A 24,672-nucleotide genomic window follows, 5' to 3' on the forward strand; every position below is an offset into this window, starting at 1 on the left:
TGGTTATGACTCTTACGCTTCCTTACGGTAGCAAAATTCAGGGAGGCCGGGGGCAGAGAATATTAGGCATTACGTGGCCATGGGCCTTTATGTAGCTTTTGGAAAGAATGTGCTTTGAGCAAAACAGATATACTGAAAAGTTTGTGGTAAAGTCGTAAGTATGAACTAAGCTAAGAAAATGATTTGGGAAATAGGACTTGGTATTATTTGATCTGTAACAGAGCATATAAAATGCAGGTTGAGAAGGAGCAGTCGAATGCCATTCATTTTGCAATTAATTATTGAAACAGAAAGCAGTGATGAAATCTGGTTGCTAAAATAAGAAATCTGATTTTTAAAACTTTAAAAATCCAATTTTAAAATACATTTAAAAATACATTTCCCTCCATTATACCATCAGAGCCTGCTCTTTTAGAGAAAATGGCAAATAAAGAGAAGCGGGAGAAAACTCCAGCATCTCTCCACCTCCCAAAGACAAATGCATTAATACTCTGCTGTTATTTTCTTCCATTGTTTGAATCTGAAACATTGCTTATGTGGTTTCATACCTTGCTTTTTCCCCAGTTAATTAGTATTTCCCAGGGTCATTATAGACTCTTGGAGATTAGTTAAAACGTGGGTTTTGTGGGGCACCTGGGTGGCTCAGTGGGTTAAGCCGCTGCCTTCAGCTCGGGTCGTGATCTCAGTGTCCTGGGATCGAGTCCCGCATCGGGCTCTCTGCTCAGCGGGGAGCCTGCTTCCCTCTCTCTCTCTGCCTGCCTCTCCATCTACTTGTGATTTCTCTCTGTCAAATAAATAAATAAATAAATAAATAAATAAATATTATTTAAAAAAAAAAAAGTGGGTTTTGTGTATGAACAGAAAGGTGACATATAGCTGAGGCACCTGGATGGCTCAGTCGGTTGAGTGTGTGGCTGTGGTTTTGGCTCCGCTCTGATCTCAAGGTTGTGGGAATGAACCCCATGTTGGCGTCTGTGTTCAGCGGGGCATCTCTTGTCCCTCTTCCTCTGCCTGTGCGTGCGCATATGCTCCCCCCCAAATAAATAAATAAAATCTTTTTAAAAAGACTAATATATAGCTATTTTTAAAAATGTTTAAATATCAGAAAAAAGATGGAAAAAAACAATCACAGTCTCATTAGTCAGAGATATTTTTGCTAATATTTTGTTAAATTTTCTTTGCATTTGGGAATAGCTTAGAGGCCATTGACTAAATTCATGGCACAATCCTGTAATAAGTTCACGTAGCTTGCATAAATATAAATAGAAGTCCTTCAGGGCACTGGGGGCTAGTGGGATGGAGCGCACGGTGGCTGTTATGTGGTGGCCCGTCCACATGGTGGGCCCGTGTCCTGGACTGAACTGGGTGGGAGAGAGCCTTTCTCAACTAGGAGAATTCGGTCCTAATTCCCAAGTGTCCATTGTACATGATTGGTTATCTTCTCTGCTCTGCGGGGAGGAAGGTATTAGATACGTGTCATTCTGGGAGACTAGAGACAGTAGTCCATTAGTTTTTGTGTTATGTAATCGAGACGAGGAACACCACTAGAAAAAGGCTGCTTGGATCTGTTATTTTCTTCCAAAGCTGTTTCCCCTTGTCTCTCTCATAGCCTCACCACACTGAGTGTGATCCTGACCATTTAAGAGGTGGGTTTTTTGTTTTGTTTTGTTTTGTTTTTTTGTGACAAGGCCACTAGATGCAAGTCCCCCAGTGTATCTGCCCTGTTCCAACACCGAGGGAAATGTACTCTTTCCCTTCCTGAAGGATATCCCAAAGGGATTTCAAAATTAATTTTGGTTAAGCTCCATTTCGTCTTACCTGCTTGACTTTAGAGCCTGATCTCTATGTAAGAGGTTAAATCCATGAAATTGAACTTCAGGAGCATTACATGGAATGGATGGAGTAGGAGACAGGAAAAGATTTTAAAAACACAGTTAGCAAGTTCAGAATGGGCAGGAGGGCTTAACCGCAGCTTCTGTGAAAAAGAGATCTGGGAGTTCTCTCGCTGTAAATCAAAGGCGTGAGTGTCTGTAGAATGTTGGCCGTGACGCTGCCTGTGCATGGGGTAGAGGACAAGGTGATCCAGTGAAGGGTGATCGGAATGTGGGAACGGTCACTGAGAAATGATTTATAGGCTGAGGGTCGGAGCAAGCTCAGAAGAGAGTTCAGGAGTTGTGTTGTCATGCACATCTAGAGAAGGCATGTTTTAAGGGTGTAGGGAAAGAGTTAGATTATGCAGGAAAGGCACTTGCATGAGGCCGAGGACATGGTGGGGTGTTGGGCTGACTACAGGGGACAGTGTCTGGGACTGGTCTAAGACAAGCTGTTGGAATATGGAGGATGGAACTTTCAGAGCTTCTGCAAGGAAGAAAAAGACAAATTTGAAGAAGAAACACAATTCACTGTAAACTGAGTTCAGTTTTCAGACCAAAGTTGCATCTTTTTCAGATGTCTTGATTTGTAATAGTGCAAGTGGGACATATGCTTAGTTTTGTTCTCTAAGAAAAACGTTTTAGAGATAAAGCTAATAAGCCTGTAAGATCTAGAAGGATAAGATATCTTATAAAAAGTAAAAGACTTAATTTTATGGAGAAAAAAAAATGTGAGGCACTTCTAGGTTAGTGGAACAGTTAGATCCAAAGCCTGTGTATTTTCTGATGAACAAAAGCCTGTGTATTTACTGATGAACAAAAGGAAAGGGATGTAGAGCAGATGCCCTGTGTGTGTGTGTGTGTGTTTCCTTTCCAACCAAAGTTCACAGCAAACCTGTTGTAACTGAATTTTATTTTATGCATGAAATTGTTTTGTAATACGTGGGATGCTGTTCGTAATTTGTCTTACATATTCATCACTGTGAAATGGGAAGTGAAGGCAGAAGTCAGGTAGCTAATAAGCTAATAAAGTGTTCTGTCCCTATACGGACAAGTTGTTTGCATCTTTACCAAGGGGAGATGTGGGCTACCTCTTTTAATCTAAACACTTTCAGGCAGCAACACAGTATGTGAGGCATTTTTCCCGACAGTGGAAATCCTCCCCGTTTCCATTTCTGATGACAACTTTCTAGGTCATAAGAACGGCAGACCTACAGAAAGCATTTCTGTGCGACACTCAGGAGGCAACTTTCTGAGCATCCTGTCACATTTTCAGAAGTTAATTTCCCTTCTGGCTAGATCAGATGCATGTCATTTTTGTGTGGAAATGTTTGATGCACATGTGACATGTGCTTTATTATGTTAATACGTCAGATGGTGTTTGGTTTTGCTTAAACGGTTACCTGTCTGGCATGCCTATTTTCTTGAAAATAAATGACACCTTCCTATTCAGGTGCTAGTTACTCTGAATCAGATAGTGACCAGAAGGCTTGTGTCCCAGCTGTCTGGCTGTTAGGTCATCTTGGTGTTTACCGGTTTGGTGTCTTTACCATCCTTCTTCTGGACAAAATGGAGTTGGAAGTAAATTGAATTACTCCCGTGTCCCGTTGGTGTGGTCACGGAGGTGGTGGTGGTAGGACAGAGTGGCCACAACCAGGGCTGGTTTTAGCTTCTGAATATGCCTGACCGCTCAAGTCACGGGGCAGTTGCTTTGGTTAGTTTGCTTATGACCTACTCGTCTGTTCTCCTTACAAACAGAAAGTAGGTTATACACACAGGCAAGAATTTGGAGCTCAATTCGTTCAAAAGGCTTGACGTATACAGAAAACAATACAGAACTTCTGGGACTCACACAGTCTTTGCTCTGACTTGGTGTTCTCAAATCCCAAGAAAGTTTATCTGTCTCCTGATGCCGTGTTCTTGGGGGTGAGCTCCGCAAGGGCAGGACTGTTCGTTTATTTTTTTTTTATCTTTTAATTTTTTTAGATTTTATATATTTGTCAGAGCGAGAGAGCACAGGCAGGGGGAGCGGCTGGCAGAGCAGTTAAATAGACAGAGGAGAGCAGGCTTCCCCGGTGAGCAGGGAGCCCAATCGGGACTTGATCCCAGGACCCTGGGATCATGACCTGAGCCGAAGGCAGACACTTAACCGACGGAGGCCCCCAGGCGTCCCATGTTGTGCGTTTCCTTTATGTTGTGGCGTGTGCTGGCTCCCAGGCTCTCACAGAACACATGCGGACATGAAGGAGTAGGTAGTACTGATAGTTCGTTTTGAAAATTTTGTTATGTCAAAATCTCAATTATGCTAAAAGAGGAGAGAGCTAGGGTGAACCCGAATCTACTTATCTCTTTGCTTCTGTATTTTCAGTTGCGGGGGGGAAGTGGAGGTAGGATCGGTTTGTGTTTCCAGCACTTGAAATTGCTCCAGAAGGTGGTGGTTAGAAACGGTTACATGGAAATGAATATTTGACCTTCACTGTGCCTCCTATCTTTAGGCTGTGTATCGACCTGCTTGAAGAATAGAACATTATTCTCAGTTGGAAACAAATCACGTGTAAACAGTGGTGCGGCTTATTGAAAGAAAGGCTGGAGCCTTGTGTCTGTGTTTCTTGTGTATCTGCGCGTGGTTGTATCATTCATTCATAACTGACTTGACTTTTTAGAACAGTTAAGTTCACAGCCAAATTGAGTGGAAAGTACAGAGAGTTCCCACCCACCCGGTACACACATTCACACACAGTGCGCTCATCCATTGTCCGCGTCCTGTACCAGACCGCTGCGTTCACTATGGTGGGTAAGCCCGCCCTGATGCGTCATTTTTATCCAAAGTTGTTTGGGTTCGCTCTTGGTGTTTTCCATTCTGTGGGTTTTGACATGTGTCTAATGACATGTACCCACTGTTATGTTATCATACAGAATAGTTTCGCTGCCCAAAAAGTCCTCCTGTATTCCAGGCTGAAGCTCCAGAGTTTTAGCTCGTACGTACGGCAGAAAGACCTTCAAGACAGCGTGACCTTTCTAGTACTGAAGTTAGCATCCACCCCTGTTCCGCAGCTCTTACCTTTGCGGGTGGTACTTCTGCCCTTCGGTTCCCCTGCCTCCCTTAGTCTCTGTTCCCAAGGATCCCCAAGCTCTGAGGATGTCCTGACTTCGTATGGCTTATGTATGTCTCCTCCTTCACCACCCACTGCCACAGGCTTTGATGGAGCCCTTGTGACTTTTCCTACTTAATCACAAGTTGTCCCAGTCTTTGTTTCCAAAGCCATTCCACCCCCCCCCCCGCCTTTTTAAAATATTTTATTTATTTATTTGCCAGAGAGAGAGATCACAAGTAGGCAGAGAGGCAGGCAGAGAGTGAGAGGGAAGCAGGCTCCCTGCTGAGCAGAGAGCCCAATGCGATGCAGAGCTCGATCCCAGGACCTTGAGATCATGACCTGAGCCGAAGGCAGAGGCTTAACCCACTGAGCCACCCAGGTGCCCAAGCCACTCCCTTTTAAAAGCTGAATAATCTGATACACAAATGACTGATCCCATTCCCTTGAATAAAACCCTTTAAAGGCATGCCGCTGAACTTAAAATCAAAAGCAAAGACTTTAGCGTGTTCTGAAAGGGTTAGATTTAAGCCCCAGTACCTCCCTGGTTTCTCTGTCTCTTGCCCCTAGGAAACCTAAGCTCTTCTCAGTTCTCTGCACTAGAAAGAGCTCCCTGATTCCATCAACCTTCCTTCTCTCCTTCTACCTTTACACTGGCTAAATCCTACAAGCCCTTCAGAATTCAGCTCCGACACCAGGACGGCCTCTGAGCCTCCCACCTCTGCAAAAGTGACTTCTCTGTGTGCTCCTCCAAGGTCCTGTACGCACGTCCTGTAGCACCTGCGCTGTCTGTTCCTTTACGTAACAGTAAGCTCAGAAGCGACAATGTCTGTGTCTGAAAATGTCTTTGATCCCTCAGGCTTTAAGGCAGGCACATGAAAAATGCCTACTGAGTATTTGTTTAATAACATAGTCCCCCCAAAATACTCAGACTAAAACCTTTCCTTTCATTTTGAGTCTAAAGATTTCATTATGTATAGGGCTTTTCTTAAAAAGTTCTCTCCTTTTTGCACATAGCTTGGTTGTATATGAAGTTTTTAGAAATCTGTCCTGACTTCAGTAAAAATGATTCGTGCTGTACACGCGCTGCTTCCCTCCCACCGCAGCCCAGATCTCGAAAGGACGTTGAACATTGTCGTGTGTATGGGACTCCCGTTTATCATCTCAGTAAGAAGTACACGTACTTAAACTCCAAAATAAACTTTCTACCTAGGGTGGTAGAAAGTTACGTACATACTTTATGCTTGGTCACATGTTACTCAATTATGAGTCCGTACTGGGTTCTCTCACTCTCCTTTGCTCTGCCAGTATCATGTTCTCCTTCGGCTTTTTTTGAGGGATGTATGGAAAATCTCATTTTGCTTAAAGTGGAAATGTCGTCTTCAGGATTTCCTAGTTCCATGTGTGGCACTCTGTAGATAAACAGTAACTGGTAAGCGGTGGCAAAATTTTTTTTGATCCTCTTGGAATAACAGTGTTGAGGTGTATAACCTTGAGGAAAAGTGCACATGATTTTAAAACATTTACTCTCCCTTTGTTTCTGCCAAGTTTCCATCCCTGGCTATTTTTAAATATTAACAAGCCGTTAGTTTTTACACAGACTCCAGAATTAAGAATTGGAAAGTGTAAGAATGTGCTGAGAAATTAAAAATAAATTCTTTTGCCTGCAAGGAAGTGGGATGGAACCAGGAAGCTACTGATGTGGTAACCAGGATAACACATGTCAGCCGTCTGTGTGACCCTTGGCAGGACTCGAGTGACAAAACAAGGTCTAGGAGAGTGCTCCTGACCAGGTGTGGGATCCGAAAGATAAATACATTCTCATATGGTGAAGTTGGCCTCGTGCCGTCAGCACCCATGGGGCATATGTGTGCACGTGTGTGTGCAGACTGAGTCGTCAGGGTTGAGCATTCTTAGCGTGGTGAGGAAGTTAGGAGAGGAGGTGGGAAGTGCAGGACATTGACGCTGACATTGACACTTCGATGCGGGCTTGCACTCACTGTTGCCGCAGACCCTGGACGTGAGCTCTAGGAAGCCGACCTAGGATTTCCAGCATAGCATGGCTGTAAACATAAAATGGTGACATGGGTACAAGGCCAGGCTGTCCTGGGACAGGTGCAGGGGCGGGGGGTTGGGGGCAGCGGGGGAGGTGGACGGTGCTAAAGCAAGCAGATGCTCCTAATTAACTAGCAGTGGACTTGGAAGAAGTCAGGGACCAGATTAAAATATTCTTTCCTTTCTCTTGAGAATTTCGGGCATCATTTATCATTTCATAAGAAGGAGAAAGAAGTGTAAAGCTTTTCATTCTACCTTAAATTGGAATCGCTTAGATTAGATATAATGCAGTTTTGGGTTTTTTTGTTTTGTTTTGTTTTGTTTTTCTTGAAGATTTTAGCTTTTTATTTGATGCAGAGAGAAATCACAAGTAGGCAGACAGGCAGGCAGAGAGGGGGGAAGCAGGCTCCTTGCTGAGCAGAGAGCCTGATGCAGGGCTGGATCCCAGGATCCCGAGATCATGACCCGAGCCGAAGGCAGAGGCTTAACCCAATGAGCCACCCAGGCACCCCAATGCAGTTTTGAATGCTTAAGAGAGAAATTTAAGATATTTGTCTTATGAAAAATAAGGAATTTTATACTTTGGAATAAAATGTTTGCTGTCTTCAATTGCAGTGGTTCATTTGAGTGAAATTCTGTTCTTAAATTTAGCAGAACTATTTTTTTTTTAAAGATTTTATTTATTTATTTGAGAGAGAGAGAGAGTGTGAGAGAGAGCACGAGCGAGGAGAAGGTCAGAGAGTGAAGCAGACTCCCCATGGAGCTGGGAGCCTGATGTGGGACTCGATCCCGGGACTCCAGGATCACGCCCTGAGCCGAAGGCAGTCGTCCAACCAACTGCGCCACCCAGGCGTCCCAATTTAGCAGAACTATTTGGTTTTCACTAAGCTTACGTGTTCTAAATGCCGCCGAGCTCAAAGTCTGTACACCTCCAGGGGATATATGTGTCTGGTTTTTTTGTTTGTTTGGTTTTTGTTTTTGTATTTTAAAGATTTTATTCATTTATTTGATGGAGAGAGAGAGATCACAAGTAGGCAGAGAGGCAGGCAGAGAGTGAGAGGGAAGCAGGTTCCCTTCTGAGCAGAGAGCCCGATGCAGGGCTCGATCCCAGGACCCTGAGATCATGACCTGAGCCAAAGGCAGAGGCTTAACCCACTGAGCCACCCAGGCACCCCATGTGTCTGGTTTTTAAAATCTCCTCGCTCTGGTGTCTCAGAAGCTTTCTTTTTTTTTTTTTTTTTTTTAAGATTTTATTTATTTATTTGAGAGAGAGAGAGACAGTGAGAGAGAGCACGAGCGAGGAGAAGGTCAGAGAGCGAAGCAGACTCCCCATGGAGCTGGGAGCCCGATGCGGGACTCGATCCCGGGACTCCAGGATCACGCCCTGAGCCGAAGGCAGTCGTCCAACCAACTGAGCCACCCAGGCGTCCCTCTCAGAAGCTTTCTTGATATTCTGGCATCTCAAATCAATACAAAACATTTTAAAAAGACAAGGAGTGGAATGCTTTTGTACATTTTTTCATTTGGTAAAATCAGGAGACAGGATAGTCTATCTGTAAGCATGGTCTTTTTGCCAAAGTTTGCCAAAGGGTAATTTCATGATACCAGCTCCTTGTGAAAAGAACTGAAGTGTGTCCCTGTCTTCAGTTTTACTCCTCTCTCCAATTTATTTCTGTATGTGTGGTAGGGACGAGGGTAAGGGAGTGTGGCAAGTATTCCTTGCTTCTTCCTGGTCTCTCCTTCTGTAACCCAGTGTACCCTTGTTGGCTCCTGGAATATGGTCCCCAGACCCTTATTGGGCTATACCCCAAAGCCAAAAAACAAAGAAGAAGTGTAAAAATACATGAAAACAAATATTGTAGGCACACTACATTACAAATATTAAACATACAAAGCCAAATGCTTGATGCAGAAACAGGATGAAGAGTTGTTTGGGGGCTCCTGGGTGGCCCAGTCGGAAGCGTCTGACACTTGATTTGGGCTCAGGTCATGATCTCACAGTTGTGAGGGCAAGTCCCATGCTGGGCTCCGTGCTCTGGGTGTGGAGCCTGCTTGAGATTCTCTCTCTTTCCCTCTGCCCTTCTCCACCCCCTCCTCTTTCTGTCTTTTAAAAAAAAATTGGTTTGGCACACATCACTTATGCATTCTTGTTAGAAATGTTTAACTGGATCTGATTCTGAGAAACAGCCTGTAAGATGTCGAGACCTCTGCACATCAGCTGGCCTGAACACGGGAAGAATAAACTTCTTGAAAGGCAGGGGAACTCTTCTAGATTAAAGGGAACTGAAGAGGCATAGTAACTTAATGCAGTGTGTGATCCTTCTTTAGATTTTTAAAATAACAGCTTTTTCGAGGTACAAACTTAAAACCCTTTTAAAGTATACGGTTCAATAGTTTTTAGTGTATTCAGAGTTTTGTGTAGTAAACACCACTACCTAATTCCACTTTTTATCACACCAAAAGGAAGCCCCATACCAGTCACTCCCCAGCCTCCCAATTCCCCACCCACAGTGGCAGCCGCTAACTTACTTCTGTTTCTCTGGATTTGCCCGTTCTGAAAATTTCACAAAAATGGAGTCGTATAATATGTGGCTTTTTGTGTTTGACTTTTTTACTTAATAATGTTTCAAGGTTCCTCCATGTTATGTTATGAATTGGTACTTCATTCTTTTCTGTCGCTGAATGACATTCCCTTGTACGATTGGACCAGATCTTGTTTCGTCATTCCTCAGTGGATGTATGGTGGAGTCGCTTTCGCTTTGGAGATGAATCCTGCTGCTGGTATCAACGTCGCTGCTCTAAACCTTGTGGACATGTGTTTTCGGTTCTCTGGGGGATGTTCGAAAGGGTGTGTACACATATACACACACACTTAGGATTAGAATTTCTGGATCATATGACAACTCTGTGCTAAACTCTTTGAAGAAGCGCCAAGCCGGTCTCCACCGCGGCTGCCCTAGTGTACGTTCCCACCAGCAACAGCTGAGGGTTCCAGTTTCTCTACTTTCTCAGCAGTACCCGTCGTTTCCCATTTCACTGAGCATAGCTGGTCAGGTGACTGTGATGCGACACCTTATCTTGGTTGCGCTTAGCGTTTCCTAGTGGCTCATGACGTGGAACGTCTTTTCATATACTGGCTGGCCATTTCTGCCTCTTTGGGGAGATTCGTCAAATCCTTTGCCAAGTTTTAAATTACGGTACTTACCTTCTGTTGTTGAGTTGTAAGACTTCTTTATAAATTTTTCTTTTTTATTGTTTTCCTTTCTGGAATGTAAGCTTTTTAAAGGTGGGCATTCTTGTTTGTTTTATTCGCTGCTGTATCCATGGCCGACAGGACCTCTGTGTTGAACAAGCGAGTGGTGGTCTTTGGCCGTCTGTTCCTGCTTAAGAGTGAGGCACTAAGACACCAGCTGGAAGGGCTCTGTGCGTGCGCGGTAGTTTTCATCTGACTGCTCATGGGGGATTCTCCGAGATCAGCATCTGCCTTTCCGGGGATCTTTCATTTCCTGCAAAGAAGACACCCCCCCGCCCCTGCTCCTTATGGAAACACTGGGGTTTTGGGCTGGCCAGAGTGGAAGGACAGCAACACGTCTGTGGCTTTGGGTGTTTCGGAAGATGAGAAAAGGAAGGGGTTGTGGGGTGTGGGGTCCCACCTCTGGACGTGCAGACCACCATTCAGTGAGCTGATTTCAGCCTCACAATGCAAGTCCCCTGTGACAGGTGTCCTCTCTCTTGGCCTGATCACTTTCTCCGGAGAGTTATCCTCTGGTCTCCTCAGGGGTGGTGGGAACTTAGGTGTACATCGTCTCTGTCACTTCCCCTCCATTCAGGCCTGGTTTCCCAGATGAACGGAGACCGGAAGTCGTGGGTCTCAGGGGCTCCAGGGAAGAACCCGCTCTCCTTTTTTTTGTCACCTACCCCTGCAGGCCCCTGACGTGCCCCGTGTTAAATCCCACAAATGCCGGCCACATTTTCTTCTTTTGTTCTTTTTGTCCTTAAAGGTTAATACCTTTTTATATTGGTGGACTGTGTATTTTGAGTAGGCTTGGGAGGGTGAGGAGATAAAAGCATATAGTTAGTGTGCCATGATTAACTGAAATCTGTGTGCTCGTTACTGTCGGTTTTAATTGTGTGTTTAGATGTTTGCTTGCGGTGTCCTGTCTCCCCAGCCCCGGAGTACAGGCATTCCATCTCGCTCTTATCTGTGCTCACAGAACCTTGTGTGGATGAGCTGTTGGTTTGATTGGCTCATGGTGAGACAGTGACATGAGCATTTCTTCTGCTTATCATTTCATTTCAGTGTCTAAACTGCTTTTTCAAAAACCAAATCAAAATTGAAATCACAGCTGATAATAATGTCTCTCCTTTTTGAAATAAACCTCTTAAAATGTTGAAATTAAATTGCTCCTTTGCTAATCTGATTTTTAGGAATGAGAGAACAAAGCGCTCAGAGTACCTTTAAATGACTCACAATTACTCAGGCAAATGCATGTGAACTTGGGTGTGCAATTAGGCAGCTCATCATGTTGCAGATGCAATTACACGCCCAAGTGCAGGGCCACTCCCTCGGCTCACCCAGCTGCCTCTCTTGTTCCGGGCCGTGATCGGTTCTTATTAAGCCCCAGCTGTCAGAATTTGAAGGTACATGCTGGTGCTCGTGGTGCCTTTCAGCCAATAAGGGAGGAAAGTTTGAAAGGAAATTCTCCTTTGGGTATATGTATGGCGCAGCTGGTCTTAGTTGGCAGAATCGCATTCGGCCACTAGAGATACAGACTATGTAGTGAGAAAAATTAATAATCGTTAACAGTGGTCAGTGGTGTTGACAGTATAACATACTTCCATTATCTCTGATCTGCAATTCTGAAATCCAGAAAGCCCTGACATCTTTTTAGTAATTCATTGGTGGGAAAACCTGACTTGACTTGCTTCATTGAGACTCAACCTGCCCCGTAATGATGAAGCTCTTTTCAGTCTTTATTTATCCCAAATCACTGGTGCGAATATGTGTAGGATTTTGCTGCGGAGATAATAACATGTTTGAATGTGGACCGCTGGAGATTTTATATAATATATGGTGTGCATACTGTATTACCTTTATAAAAATGCATTAAAAAATCTGAATTTCAAGTACTTTCTGGGCCCAGTAGTTTCTGATAAAGAGTTATGACCCCATACTAAAAATAACAGATTTTTGGTTAGATGTGACTTAAAATTCTTCAGGAGCATGAAACTCCCTCCCTACCTCTTAGGGTCTGGTTTGCTACTGCGATGATCACTTTTGCTGCTCTTGATGCTGTTTTTATTACTGCTCGAGTTCCAGAAATAGATATTTATACCTACTTTTAGAATGTCCGGAAACAGTTTTGCAACAGGATAATATAATATACTTGGTTGCTAGATAATAAAATTATTATATATTCACAGTTTCCATCGTTGCTTATAAGTGTGGTTCTTATCTCTTCAGTGTTGTCATTATAACATCAGTATAAATTGAGTTTCAGGGATTAAAGGGGTATGATAATTCTTCTAACCAAGCATTATCTGTAGAATTAATAATGAGTAAAATATATATTAATTTTGCTAGCATTAAATTCTAAATATTTAGTATGGCAATTAAGTTTTACTGAATATAGAATGATAACCTCTTTGAATTTTTCAAGGCCTAATGCAGATGTCTTCTTCCAGGCTGTTTTGGCTGCCCAGCACCATTTTAGAGTCCCTCTGCTATGACACTAATCACATTGATATTGTAGTTCCTTGTTTTCCAAACTTGTTTTACATATTTTAGACATTTGGCACCAGCTTTTGATAAATGCTCGGTTAACTTTTTGAATGAATGAATGAAGCTGAGGAAGTTAGGAATCATCTAGTCCATTCCCAGAAGTATCGTTATATCTGAAGCTCTTTTCCTGTTGGGTTTCATTTTGCTACTTGTTTTCATAAAGTGGGACATAATAAGCCTGGAACTCAGTAAATGCTTGATGAATGAAAATTGAATTAATCTCTGCCTCCTGACATTTGTTGGAGCTAGTTTTAGTCCCTGAACTTAACGGAATATACTTAAGTCATCGGAATATACTTAAGTCATTTTCACATGCGATGATATGCTCGCTTATACTGTGATGGTTCTTTCTCCAGTTATCATTAAAAGATACCCTACTTCACACTACGCTGCAATGCATTCTGAAAATTTTATAAGTGAATATTTTTAAAAGTCAGGGTACTTGGATACTTTATATACTTCTGTGTGTGCTAATATCAGTTGAAGTTTCCCAGCTTATAAACCCATTTTTACTTCAGAGTTATTTACTGATAGAGTTCTACCAAATGGAGTAATTAAGAATTTTCTTCATTGCTGAAGTTTTTTTAAGTGATTAAAAATTCAAGATAATAATTTCAGGGAAATACAGATCAGAACTAAAATGAGATAGTACCTCACACCTGTCAGAATGGCTAAAATTAACAACACAGAGAACAGCAGGTGTTGGCAGGGATGTGGAGAAAGGGGAGCCCTCTTACATGTTGGTGGGAATGCACGTTGGTGCAGCCATTCTGGAGAACAGTGTGGAGGTGCCTCAAAAAATTAAAAATTAGAGCTACCTCAGCAATCAAACTTACCCATAGGATGCAGAGATACTGATCTGGAGGGACTCGTGCACTCTGATGCTTAGAGCAGCGTTGTCCACAATAGTCAGTTACGGAAAGAGCTCAAATGTCCATGGACTGGGGCCCCTGGATGGCTCAGTGGGTTAAGCCTCTGCCTTCGGCTCAGGTCATGATCTTGGGGTCCTGGGATCGAGCCCCACATGGGGCTCTCTGCTCAGCGGGGAGCCTGCTTCCCCGGTGTCTCTCTGCCTGCTGCTCTGCCTACTTGTGATCTCTCTCCCTCTGTTAAGTAATTAAATAAAATCTTTTAAAAAGTCCATGGACTGATGAATGGATAAAGAAGGTGTGGTGTACATATGTTTACAATTGAATATTATTACTTAGGCATCAAAAAGAATGAATCTTGTCATTTGGGACAGCATAGATGAGCTAGAGTGTATTATGGGAAGCAAAATGTCAGTCACAAAGACAATACCATAGGATTTCATATGTGGAATTTAAGAAACAAAACAGGTGAACATGGGGCAGGGGAAAGAGAGAGGCAAACCAAGAAACAGACTCTCAACTATAGAGAACAAAGGATGGTTACAGGCGGGGGAGGTGGACTAGATGGGTGTCGGGGGTTAAGGAGTGAGGGCCCTTGCGGTGAGCACAGGGGATGTCTGAAGTGTTGAATTGCTATATTGTGAACATGAAACTAATAGTACACTTTATGTTAAGCAACTGGAATTTAAATAAAAACTTGAAATAAAAAAGATCATTTTAAATTTAATTGCTGTTTTATGTAATTGGTTATTTTCTTATACTAATGGTAAGAAGATGATGAAATTATTTGGCTGTGTTCAGTAGCATTATAAGTAATGGAAGAAATGATGAGACTTGTACCAACTGAGTGGTTTGGTTCTTTGTCTCTAATAATAGGAATAATATACCGTTGTTGCTGTTTTATCTGTTAAAAACCATCCCTTTAGTAAATCTTCTGTCTTTATCTCTGCCCCAGCCCAGCTTCGGCTGCAGCACGATGGTTTCCAAAGTAGAGGGCTGGGACGGCTACTCTCTTCTGTGGACTCCGGAAGAATTTTAATATTCATCCTCTTTTCTCCCCACTCTGTCATTTCTGTCCACTGCCGGCATACAGAGAACTTTGGGTCTTAAAATTAAGGCTGTATAAGTAACATCTTAAAGGCAGTTTATAACTGGAGAGGCAGGTGATCTCAGGCACACAGCATGTATTTTCATGTACTTTAAAATCGGTTCTTCTGCTCAGATGGCTTAGACAAGCAGATACTTGGCTTCAGCGGAGCCCTTCCCCGGGCAGCGGGATAAAGATTCTTTCCCATCTGGGAGGACACGTACTTCCGTCTAGATCGGGTGGTGTGATGGTCATTAAAGTTGCCAAGGGGCCCACAGCATCCCCTTGTAGCTGTTGGTTGAATTAGTTTCTAGTTCGCTGCTGTGCTGACCTGTAACTTCAGGAAATTCTTATAACTTAAAAGTAGAAGTTCATTAATAGATAATAGAAGTTTAAAATAGAACAATCTCCACTAATTTTCTGAAACAAACAAACAAAAAAAACCGTTTAAGGTACACAAAAAAATGCAGCTAAAGGAACAATACTCACTTGTGGCTCACTTGTGGCTGAGGTATAGAATATACCAATATAATGACAGTACAGAAACCCTCAAAGCTTTTGATACAATAATAGTATTCCAGTGGTTAGAGAAAAGATGTTTTCTTCAACTTGTAAAGCCTGAAATTTAGGAAGTAAATTAACATATTTTTAAGGACTAATTCAAGGTTTAACATATTTTATGAGGACAACAAGGACTTTTTACACATTAATCCTGTGGTCATTATAGAGCTGTGCATAGGGTTATGCCCTCCTTGTTGGTTAAACCCACCCCTGCTTTTACCACCTAATGGTAGACCTTTGAGGAAAGCTGGAATGTAGATAAAACCTGCAGTTTAATGCCAGCTAAATCAGTAGTTTCAACTTTGTTATGGTTGTTCTGATGTTTCTTTTTTTTTTTTCCCCTCCTGAAGAGGAACTACGGAAATGTGATTAATAAAATCAACCCACTAGATTTCATTTTGTTTTTGATGGAAATATTTCCTCCTCTAAAATTTAATGGCCGTGAATTTGACTGTAGAGTTTATTTACCATAACCAGACCTGTCCCCTGAGAGGTGGTTTAAAACAATTCCATTAGAATCCAGTTAGCTAATCAAGGTAAATGTTGTGGAACATTCTAAAAAAGGACTTTTGTGAAAATCAGTTCAGATCTGGCCAGATATTTTGATATTCCTACTCTTTACTACCTAAGCAAAGTCAGTAAACATAGTAATAATCTTATTACTGTCTTTCAGGCCAGTGGTTTATCACTGCTTGAAGGTTTTTTATTTCAAGATTTTATTTATTTATTTGACAGAGAGACACAGAGGGAGAGGGAACACAAGCAGGGGGGAGCAGGAGAGGGAGAAGCAGGCTTACCATCGAGCAGGGAGCCCGATGTGGGCCTCGATCCCAGGACCGTGGGATCATGATCGGACTGAAGGCAGCCGCTTAGTGACTGAGCCACCCAAGCGTCCTGCTTGAAGGTTTTTTTTTTGTTGTTTTTTTTTTTTTTTAAAAGATTTTATTTATTTATTTGACAGAGAGAGATCACAAGTAGGCAGAGAGGCAGGCAGAGAGAAGCAGGCTCCCTGCCGAGCAGAGAGCCCGATGTGGGACTAGATCCCAGGACCCTGAGATCATGACCTGAGCCGAAGGCAGCGGCTCAACCCACTGAGCCACCCAGGTGCCCCCTGCTTGAAGGTTTTTAAAAGTAAAACTGCCGAGGCACCTGGGTGGCTCAGTGGGTTAAGGCCTCTGCCTTCGGCTCAGGTCACGATCCCGATGTCCTGGGATTGAGCCCCGCATCAGGCTCTCTGCTCAGCGGGGAGCCTGCTCCCCCCTCCCCTGCCCCCCCACCGCCTGCCTCTCTGCCTACTTGTGATCTCTGTCAAGTAAATAAATAAAATCTTTTTTAAAAAAATAAAAGTGAAACTGCCTTATTATGAGGTCTTTTGGTTGCAGTTGCCCCCTTGCCTAGGAGGCAAAATGGTCTGACTTTCACCAAAAAGTGTTATATCTAGTAGTTTTATGGAGAGGTATTTGAGTGTTTTTATCTGAATAAGAAAAATAAACAATTTAAAGAATACTTTCAGCAAGCAGGACCCCTTACGTCTTGGTATGTGCGGCATGGAATGCCCGAAAGCAGGCGTACAGCCCGTGCCCCCACAGGTATTCGGGAAAGGTGTACTGAATGCACACGACGGGCAGGCAGTGTTCCGGGTCCTAGAGACGCGGCATTTACAACAGCTAGGGTTCCTGCCCTCGCACGAGGACGGCGTCTTGGATACTACATTCCAGAAAGGTGAGCACTGCGTGCTTCCATTCTGTCTAGAAGAGGAGAAGGTTGCTGCCCCAGGTCCTGCACCACAGGGCTTTGCGTTTTGCTTTATGACCGATGGGGAGCAGATATGTCATGGTTCCAAGTGCCCGAGCCGTCGCTCAGAAGGGACCCTGTGATTTTCCCCGCCGGCTCAAGGGTTCACTCCATCCCTAAGTCCCTCTCTATGTGCTTTTTGAGTCCCTGCCGTTGGTTCCTGGCCTCGCCCGTCTTGCTCGTGGACTCCTGCAGTCTCCGTCTCTTGCTGGAGCAGCTGCGTGAGTGTGCGCCCGTGCCCCGCTACATTTCCTGTCCCCGTGAGATTTTAAACTCCTTCAGGGAGGTCATGGCCAGTGACTCTGGTTCCGTGCAGTGCTTTAGCTGTAGTAGCATTATTATTAGCATTCGTTGACATCAAGCTGCTTGCCTAAAATGGCTTAAAATCACAGCAGCTTCTTTAGAAAGCATTCTACGTTGAATTTTGTTTAATGCCTTGCATTTCTTTAAGGTTAATCTTTCCCAGTTAGAGCTAAACCACTTGGTGCATTAAAACCTTTACTTAAAAAAAAGTTATATAGGTGATGCACGTATGAAACTTGTTGCTAGGACTCCTTTTTGCTCATTAGCATGGTTTTGAGACCATGAGAGCCATAGCCTTTGTGGTCTGGGGGATCACCCTTGCTCATCAGGCCCAGTAACGCCGCCTCCGTGTGGCCACCTCTGACATTTACCTGTTTCTGACTGGAGATGGCGTCAGGCGCTGTTTCTTTTTCTTTCTTTTTTTTTTAAATTAAATTTATTTATTTTCAGCATAACAGTATTCATTATTTTTGCACCACACCCAGTGCTCCATGCAAGCCGTGCCCTCTATAATACCCACCACCTGGTACCCCAACCTCCCACCCCCCGCCCCTTCAAACCCCTCAGATTGTTTTTCAGAGTCCATAGTGTCTCGTGGGTCACCTCCCCTTCCAGTTTACCCCAACTCCCTTCTCCTCTCTAACGCCCCTTGTCCTCCGTGCTATTGGTTGTTTCTGACTGGAGACGGCGCCAGGCGCTGTTTTTCATCGTCACAACGCTCTGCCTCCCACCCTCCCTTTCCCAAAAAGTTTAAACCCGATTTAAAAATTTCCATTATGATTTTTGTTTTTCTCCTGTTTCATTGATTACCATCACAGTAGACGGGGAGGTAGTCATGGGACTTTCCATTTTGTCAGAGCCCGGGTTGTTCCTTGTGAAAGCCTGCAGTTCACGGAGGCTTTCGGCCCCACGGCCTGCCCACCGAGCCACGCTGCTTCCTTTGGGATAAGCTTTGACCTCGGTGGGTGAGGCATTGTGCTGGGGAGAGATGTGTATCAACAGCAAAAAAGTCAAAAGCAGTCACGGTATTTTAGGGAAGTAGTTGGATTACAGAATGAACTATTCCTGTTTCGTTAGTTATAAATTCTCAACTTTTATTTCTCACTAACTTGTGGGCCCTGGCGACCTTTTAGGTCAAGTCTGAAGGATTCTTTACAGAACTTTAATTTGTAATGAATTAAATGAAGTGGACCACACAAGAACAAATATAATTATCAAGTAATTAGTTGAAAACCCCCAAGAAGAAGGTAATTCTCATTTTAGACTTCTGCTTGTCACAAATGGCAAACTTAAAAAAGTCTTTTATACCAAATGGGCTTTTGTAGATTTTAGTAATCTTTTGGATAAAAGAGGTGATAGATTAAATGGATGTTATTTTAAGTATCTGAATTATTTTTATTTTGATAGTGCTAATGTAAGAATATTCATTACTATCTTTGCATCCCAGAGATTTTTCCTTTACAGGCCTAAATTTTCCCTACTCTGTTTTCTTCCACGATAAACTTGTTGATTATGCGTATTAGAGTTATTTTTCAATACTTCTGATAGGAATAAGGATTTTTAAATTACAGTTAAGAAAATCTGGTGTAAAATAACTAACTCTTAGTTACGTGGTGAGAATGTGCATGTGCTGACCTTTCAATTAACACCGATAGGTTCTGGGTCCTGCGCCCAGGTGGTGTTCGTTCCTGGATAACCTGACAGAAGAGTTAGAAGAGAATCCGGAAAGCACGGTGTACGACGATTACAAATTTGTCACCAAGAAAGACCTTGAAAATTTAGGTAAAAAAAATTATAACATTTTTTAAAAAATTATTCATGGGGTGAGTTTTGAATGTTAGAGGAAGAGTCACATTTATGTGATTTTCCAAATCTTCTCTTTCTGCCAAATCATATATTAAACTTGCTATGTATATTGTCAAGTTTGTAATCTCTGCTTAGAGAAAAGGTCCAGATAAATTCAACCTGCTGAAGCTTTTCTGTGTCGTAAGTGAGGAATAATTTTCTTTAGCATACTAGCTATGTACGGAAAAAATGTCAAGAAGGCAGTAATTTTCTTTAAGTACTGTTTGCATATAAGGTTTTGCAAAAATCTCAGAGACTGCACATAAATAGTTTCCAGCTCCCTTTTAAGTTTGCTGGTAGAAAACCCCGTCTAAACCTGAGGAACCCAGCTGAACCCTCAGATGTGTAGAACCTTATAGTTAACTTTAGGTTTTAAGGTCACAGACCAAGAAATGCCTTTTACCAACCCCCAACGTCGTGGGGCTTATCATGTGCCAGGTAATACTCTGCCCGTTTACATACAGCTCTTAATCCTCCCCACTCCATGGAGTGCATATGGTTATGGTGCCATTTTATAGATAAGGAAACTGAGGCACTGGAAAGTGAGACCAGCTAGCCAGAGGCTTCAGTCCTGAACACGAGGGTTGGGGTTTCCACCTAGAGCGCATGCACTCTGCCTCAGGCACACCGCCCCATGGGAAGCATGCAGTGTCCCAGGTGACCGGTGCTGCTTCGCGGGCTGGGGAGGGGGGGTTTTGCTGATCTAGTTCTGTCATTGGAGAAAGACTGCACAGGAGATGATGGAGAGTGAGAGTGGGCAAACCCTGACGACCCCTTCTGTGCAAGTAGGCAGCTTAGTTGTCTGTGGGACAGATATATGTATGGCAGCAATTAAATGTTAAAAGAAAATAGAATCCTGTCCTAATTAAACTGAGAGGTTTTTAAACTTTATTTCGTAGCAAATAAAGGGGAAAGACTTAAAGGGGAAAGACTTGTAGTCGGCCTTTTAAAAAGGAAGGCAGGATGAGTTACGGTCAAGTGGGATCTTCCTACTGATACACCTTCCTGAAGATCTCCAGGGGAACTTTTACACTGTGCTGTGTCCCACTCACCTCCGTTCTTAAATCGGAGGGAAAAAGTCATTGCTAGTTTGCAAGGTTTTTAAGAATGCTGGGTTTAGTTCATTTGGGGTGCTTGTTTAGTCTCTTTTACTTTTTGGGTGAGGAAGGTGGTTATAATGCATGGTGTTTCCCAAAACACGTTTCGTGGAGTGTTACTCGTGCTGGAATGCTGGACGGTACACACCGTGGCTAACAGCACGGGCATCAGAGGGAGACTGACGGGTGCGCCCCACATCTCCTTCGTGTCTGCCCGACAGGGCCAGGTCACCGAACCTCATTAAGCCTCGGTTCTCCCATCTATAAAATGAGAGTAATAATGGGAAAGAACATGCCCTTCCTACTTAGTGTGCTTCGTGTTTGGAAATTACGGGAGATAATGCGCCCCCCCATTCCTACTTCGTGGTGTGAAGTTGGCAAGTCACTATTGATGGCAGGATTATTTTTTAAATTGAACTGGTTCACAGAGTCCAAAAATCTGAGAACCACTAGTATACAGAATCCTTCTTTGCCAGTCTTTCATAGTTCATAAAGACTTTTTCCATCATTTTTATGCTTAATATGATATATAAAATAAATAAGGTGATGCTGCTTAAAGTAGATTAAATTTCCTCCATAGTTTGTGAAGATTAACAGTTCTGGTCTGTATAGTTTTACTCCAAAGTGAAATCTTACCATAGTCCAAGGAAAAAATGGTTTAATTTTAATCAAGATTTCATAAGGACCCGCTCTCTTCTGATTAACTCCCTCCAGGGCTCACGCATCTCATTGGATCACCTTTCCTCCGGGCGTATATGCATGGATTTTTCATGGATATAAGACTCTATCACAAGGTAAATAGGAGAGTATACTTACTTTATGTGATTAACGAGCCATTTCATTGCTATTTACTTGCATTTTATAGAACATGCTTATGATTTGTAAGTGGTCTGCCTGTTGTTCGGCAGAATAGTCATGATGTTGATAAAGCATGCTATTAAATATGACTTTAATTTTTGAACTTTATTCCTACTTTGAAAAGGTGAAATTGATGGTAAACCCATTTGCTTATGAAGAATACAGGAAAGATAAGATCCGACAGAAGATAGAAGAAACACGCGCACAGAGAGTCCAGTTAAAGGTGGGTATTGTGTTCTCCTCATTGACGAGTTTATCAGAAAAGTACAAGTTCATTTTGCGGGTTATTGCAGGGAAACGTGCCATCTGTTTCTTCATTTTCCCATTTTTAGTTTACATCTTTTCATAATAGTGTTAATCTTCTTTATTGGTCATAAGGGTGGCTATTCTTTACAGTTTGAACACGATGGATTCTGTGGCCTTGATATTGTGGAAGATAACGCCAGAGGGACTGATGTTGTCAGCCCGTCTGAGAAAATGTGATGGAATTTTTAGACAGGTCTCTGTCAGTGTTTGGAGCATTGGGGCTTCGATAACCCGCATTTCTTTCTGGCATTTGGCACTCTCTAAGGCTCTCTGCTTGGGTCACGCTCATCGGACTCTGTCAGGGTCCGGACAGGAATCAGATCATCTGGTTCCAGTACTAGAATTTTTTTTTTTTTTTAAAGATTATTTATTTATTTATTTATTTACTTGACAGACAGAGGTCACAAGCAGGCAGAGAGGCAGGCAGAGAGAGAGGAGGAAGCAGCTCCCCACGGAGCAGAGAGCCCGATGTGGGGCTCCATCCCAGGACCCTGGGATCATGACCCGAGCCAAAGGCAGAGGCTTTAACCCACTGAGCCACCCAGGTGCCCCCCCAGTACTAGAATTTACTGTGAGCAGTTGTTAGCCAGGTGTTAGAGAACTGAGACAAAAACCGGAAGGACGGCACTGGGGGAGGCGTGCCCGCAGGAAGCAGGTGGCACCTCGGGGCGGGGCGGCGGCGGCTGCTCCTGAATCCCGGCCTCTGAGGAGGCTGTGGCCAGTAGAGCCAGTCCACCTCTGCGTGTGTCCGAAAACCACCCGCCGGAACCCCACAACCCGCCGGAGCCCCATCTGCGGCCGGGGTGAAGAACTGTTGACTTGCGCTGCCGGCCCATGACAGGCCGCTGGCAGTAAGTAAATCCACACATACATAAATACATACGTACACACACACACACACACACACACGTGTGAACATACGTCTACACACACACACACACACACACACACACGCTCAGTACCAAAGACTGCTTCCCTTTGTGCAGGTTGTTTGTAAAGTTTTCTAGGAGTGTTGAACGTGTGTGTGTAGGCAAGGGGGAGGCTAGGATGTGCAGTGCTTTTGCCCCATCTCTGCGTTACTTGTCAGAGTTGTAGCTTACAGTGGGACCTAAAGCACTGAGTGGGAAAGGACAATAGAGAGTTCACAGCTTTTTCCAGAGAGTTGTCGGTCTCACATCTAAAACTCCGCTGAGAAATGTGCTATTTCAGGAGCCACGAATAGTGCATTTAGTACTCTCCATGGTGCTTCAGGGCGTCCCTGCACCCCAGCCGGAAGCTGCAGTAGCAGGCCTTCTGGCCTCCGGTTCGTCAGCGACGGGCCTGGCCCTCTGCGGCCCGCCTCGGCCAAACACCGCTTCCCGCAGCTCGCTTCTCCATGCGCCAGGAAAGTGGCCGCGGGAGGGCAAGTGCTCCCACCTGATTAGATCACATGTGTCCACGCTATTTCCTCCTCTGGGGATAATGAAATTGTAAAAATAAGAATTGGAGGGGTGCCTGAGTGGCTCAGGTGTCCTGCGGTGTTGACTCCTGCGGGTGTCAGTTAACTGTCTGACTCTTGATCTCAGCTTGGGTCTTGATCTTGGGGTCATGGGTTCAGGCCCCACATTGGGCCCCACACTGGGCACGGGGCCTACTTAAAAAATAAATAAATAAGAAGTGTCCTATTTATGCTCCTTACATAACTATTAACTTTTACAGCTAGAATGTAGGTATTTAATACACCTTTTTTTCCCTTCTCCTAGAAATTGCCCAAAGTTAACAAAGAGCTGGCACTTAAATTAATTGAGGAAGAGGAGGAAAAGCAAAGATCTACCTGGAAAAAGAAAGTTAAGGTAAGATTTTGCAAAGCAGTGAAGACATTGATAAATTGTTTCTGTATTTTCTTAGTGGTTACTTATAATATGTGTTCTCTTTCTTCTTGAAGCTTTTTCTCCCCTGCTTATGGGATAGTATGTGCTCAATATGGGAAATTTGGAAAATAAAAAAGAACAATAAAGATGTCACTTATGTAATTCTACCTAGAGAAAGGCCTCATTCATATGTTGGTGAATTTCCTTTCTCTCTTATTTCTCTTAAAATTTTAAGCTATAGTAGTGAGATAATATTGTATATATAAAATGTTTATCCTGGTTGTATAAAATAACATAAGTGGTTTCCCATTTCATTAACAGTTCTTCATAAATACTTTTGAGAGCTGCGTATACTCTCTGAAGGGTGTATAATTTTTTTAATCCTTTTATTGTTAAATATTTAAATTTATTGTTTTTCCTCATTCTGACTAGATCTGTTTGTAATTCCAGAAGTAATTAATTTTTTAGACTTGGTGTTTTCAGGAGCATGCCCGCGTGTGTGTGATTGCACCTTCCTTTACTGATGTAAAAACGGATGGAGGTCGGTCATGAAATAAGTGAGGATTAGTGTTTCATGTTGCAGATACGATCAGGACAGGGGGACAGTTTTCTGATTTTCCCATATATGTGAGGACTTCTCATCATCCACTTAGACGAGCAGGAAGGCAGGTCAGTCAGGCTTGGCTCTTGGCTAAAATGAGTTATAAAGACCCGATCTCTTGGGAGCCCGCTGGCACCCGACTCTGCACGAAGGGCCTGACCTTGGAACTTCGGGCCACCTGTGTTACCCTCACAGGAGATTTTCATTTGCTTGTTTACTCTTTCTCTGTCCTCCCGCTCGTTTCTAACCAGGTAAGCGAATGGGAGATAAGCCAGCTCTTTTTGTGTTTGTTTTTGTTCTACTTGTTTCCCTAACTCCCTCGGACTTCAGCCGAAGGAGCTTCTCACTGGCTTCTCGCTCAGTGACCCCGGGCTTTACTGGGGCACAGTTTTTTCTTCTGTCACATACAAAGATAGGACCGGAGAAGGGTGTTCTTGGAGTGCTGTGATTTCTAAGTGGAGTACACACGGCTCATCTTCTGCCTCCTTGCCCTGGCTGCATCTTTCCATTCTGGTCTAGTAGGGTTTTTTTAATATATTATTTAAAATTTGATTTTTGGAAGCTTCTCTTAAGTAAATCCATAGATGACTTTTTTGTTTCCATTTTCCTTATGGGAATAATTTACCGACATTGAAATAATTACTTAGACCTGCTGTATACATTTCTGTCCACGTGCTGTGTCTGTGGACCCTCCTAATTAA

General features: G+C 43.3%; 1 protein-coding gene across 1 annotated transcript in view; it reads left to right on the forward strand.

Annotated features, from left to right (window-relative positions):
- NOL10 (nucleolar protein 10) overlaps positions 1-24,672 on the forward strand; it is an 85,545-nt gene that overhangs the window by 41,223 nt on the left and 19,650 nt on the right. Inside the window, exons 14-17 of the mRNA XM_044262078.1 lie at positions 19,070-19,196; positions 21,071-21,150; positions 21,339-21,437; positions 23,263-23,352. Of these exons, the coding sequence (XP_044118013.1) occupies positions 19,070-19,196; positions 21,071-21,150; positions 21,339-21,437; positions 23,263-23,352 (396 nt within the window). The remainder of the gene's footprint in view (positions 1-19,069; positions 19,197-21,070; positions 21,151-21,338; positions 21,438-23,262; positions 23,353-24,672) is intronic.

This window comes from Neovison vison, chromosome 8 (assembly GCF_020171115.1).
Source record: "Neovison vison isolate M4711 chromosome 8, ASM_NN_V1, whole genome shotgun sequence".
Taxonomy (NCBI): domain Eukaryota; kingdom Metazoa; phylum Chordata; class Mammalia; order Carnivora; family Mustelidae; genus Neogale; species Neogale vison.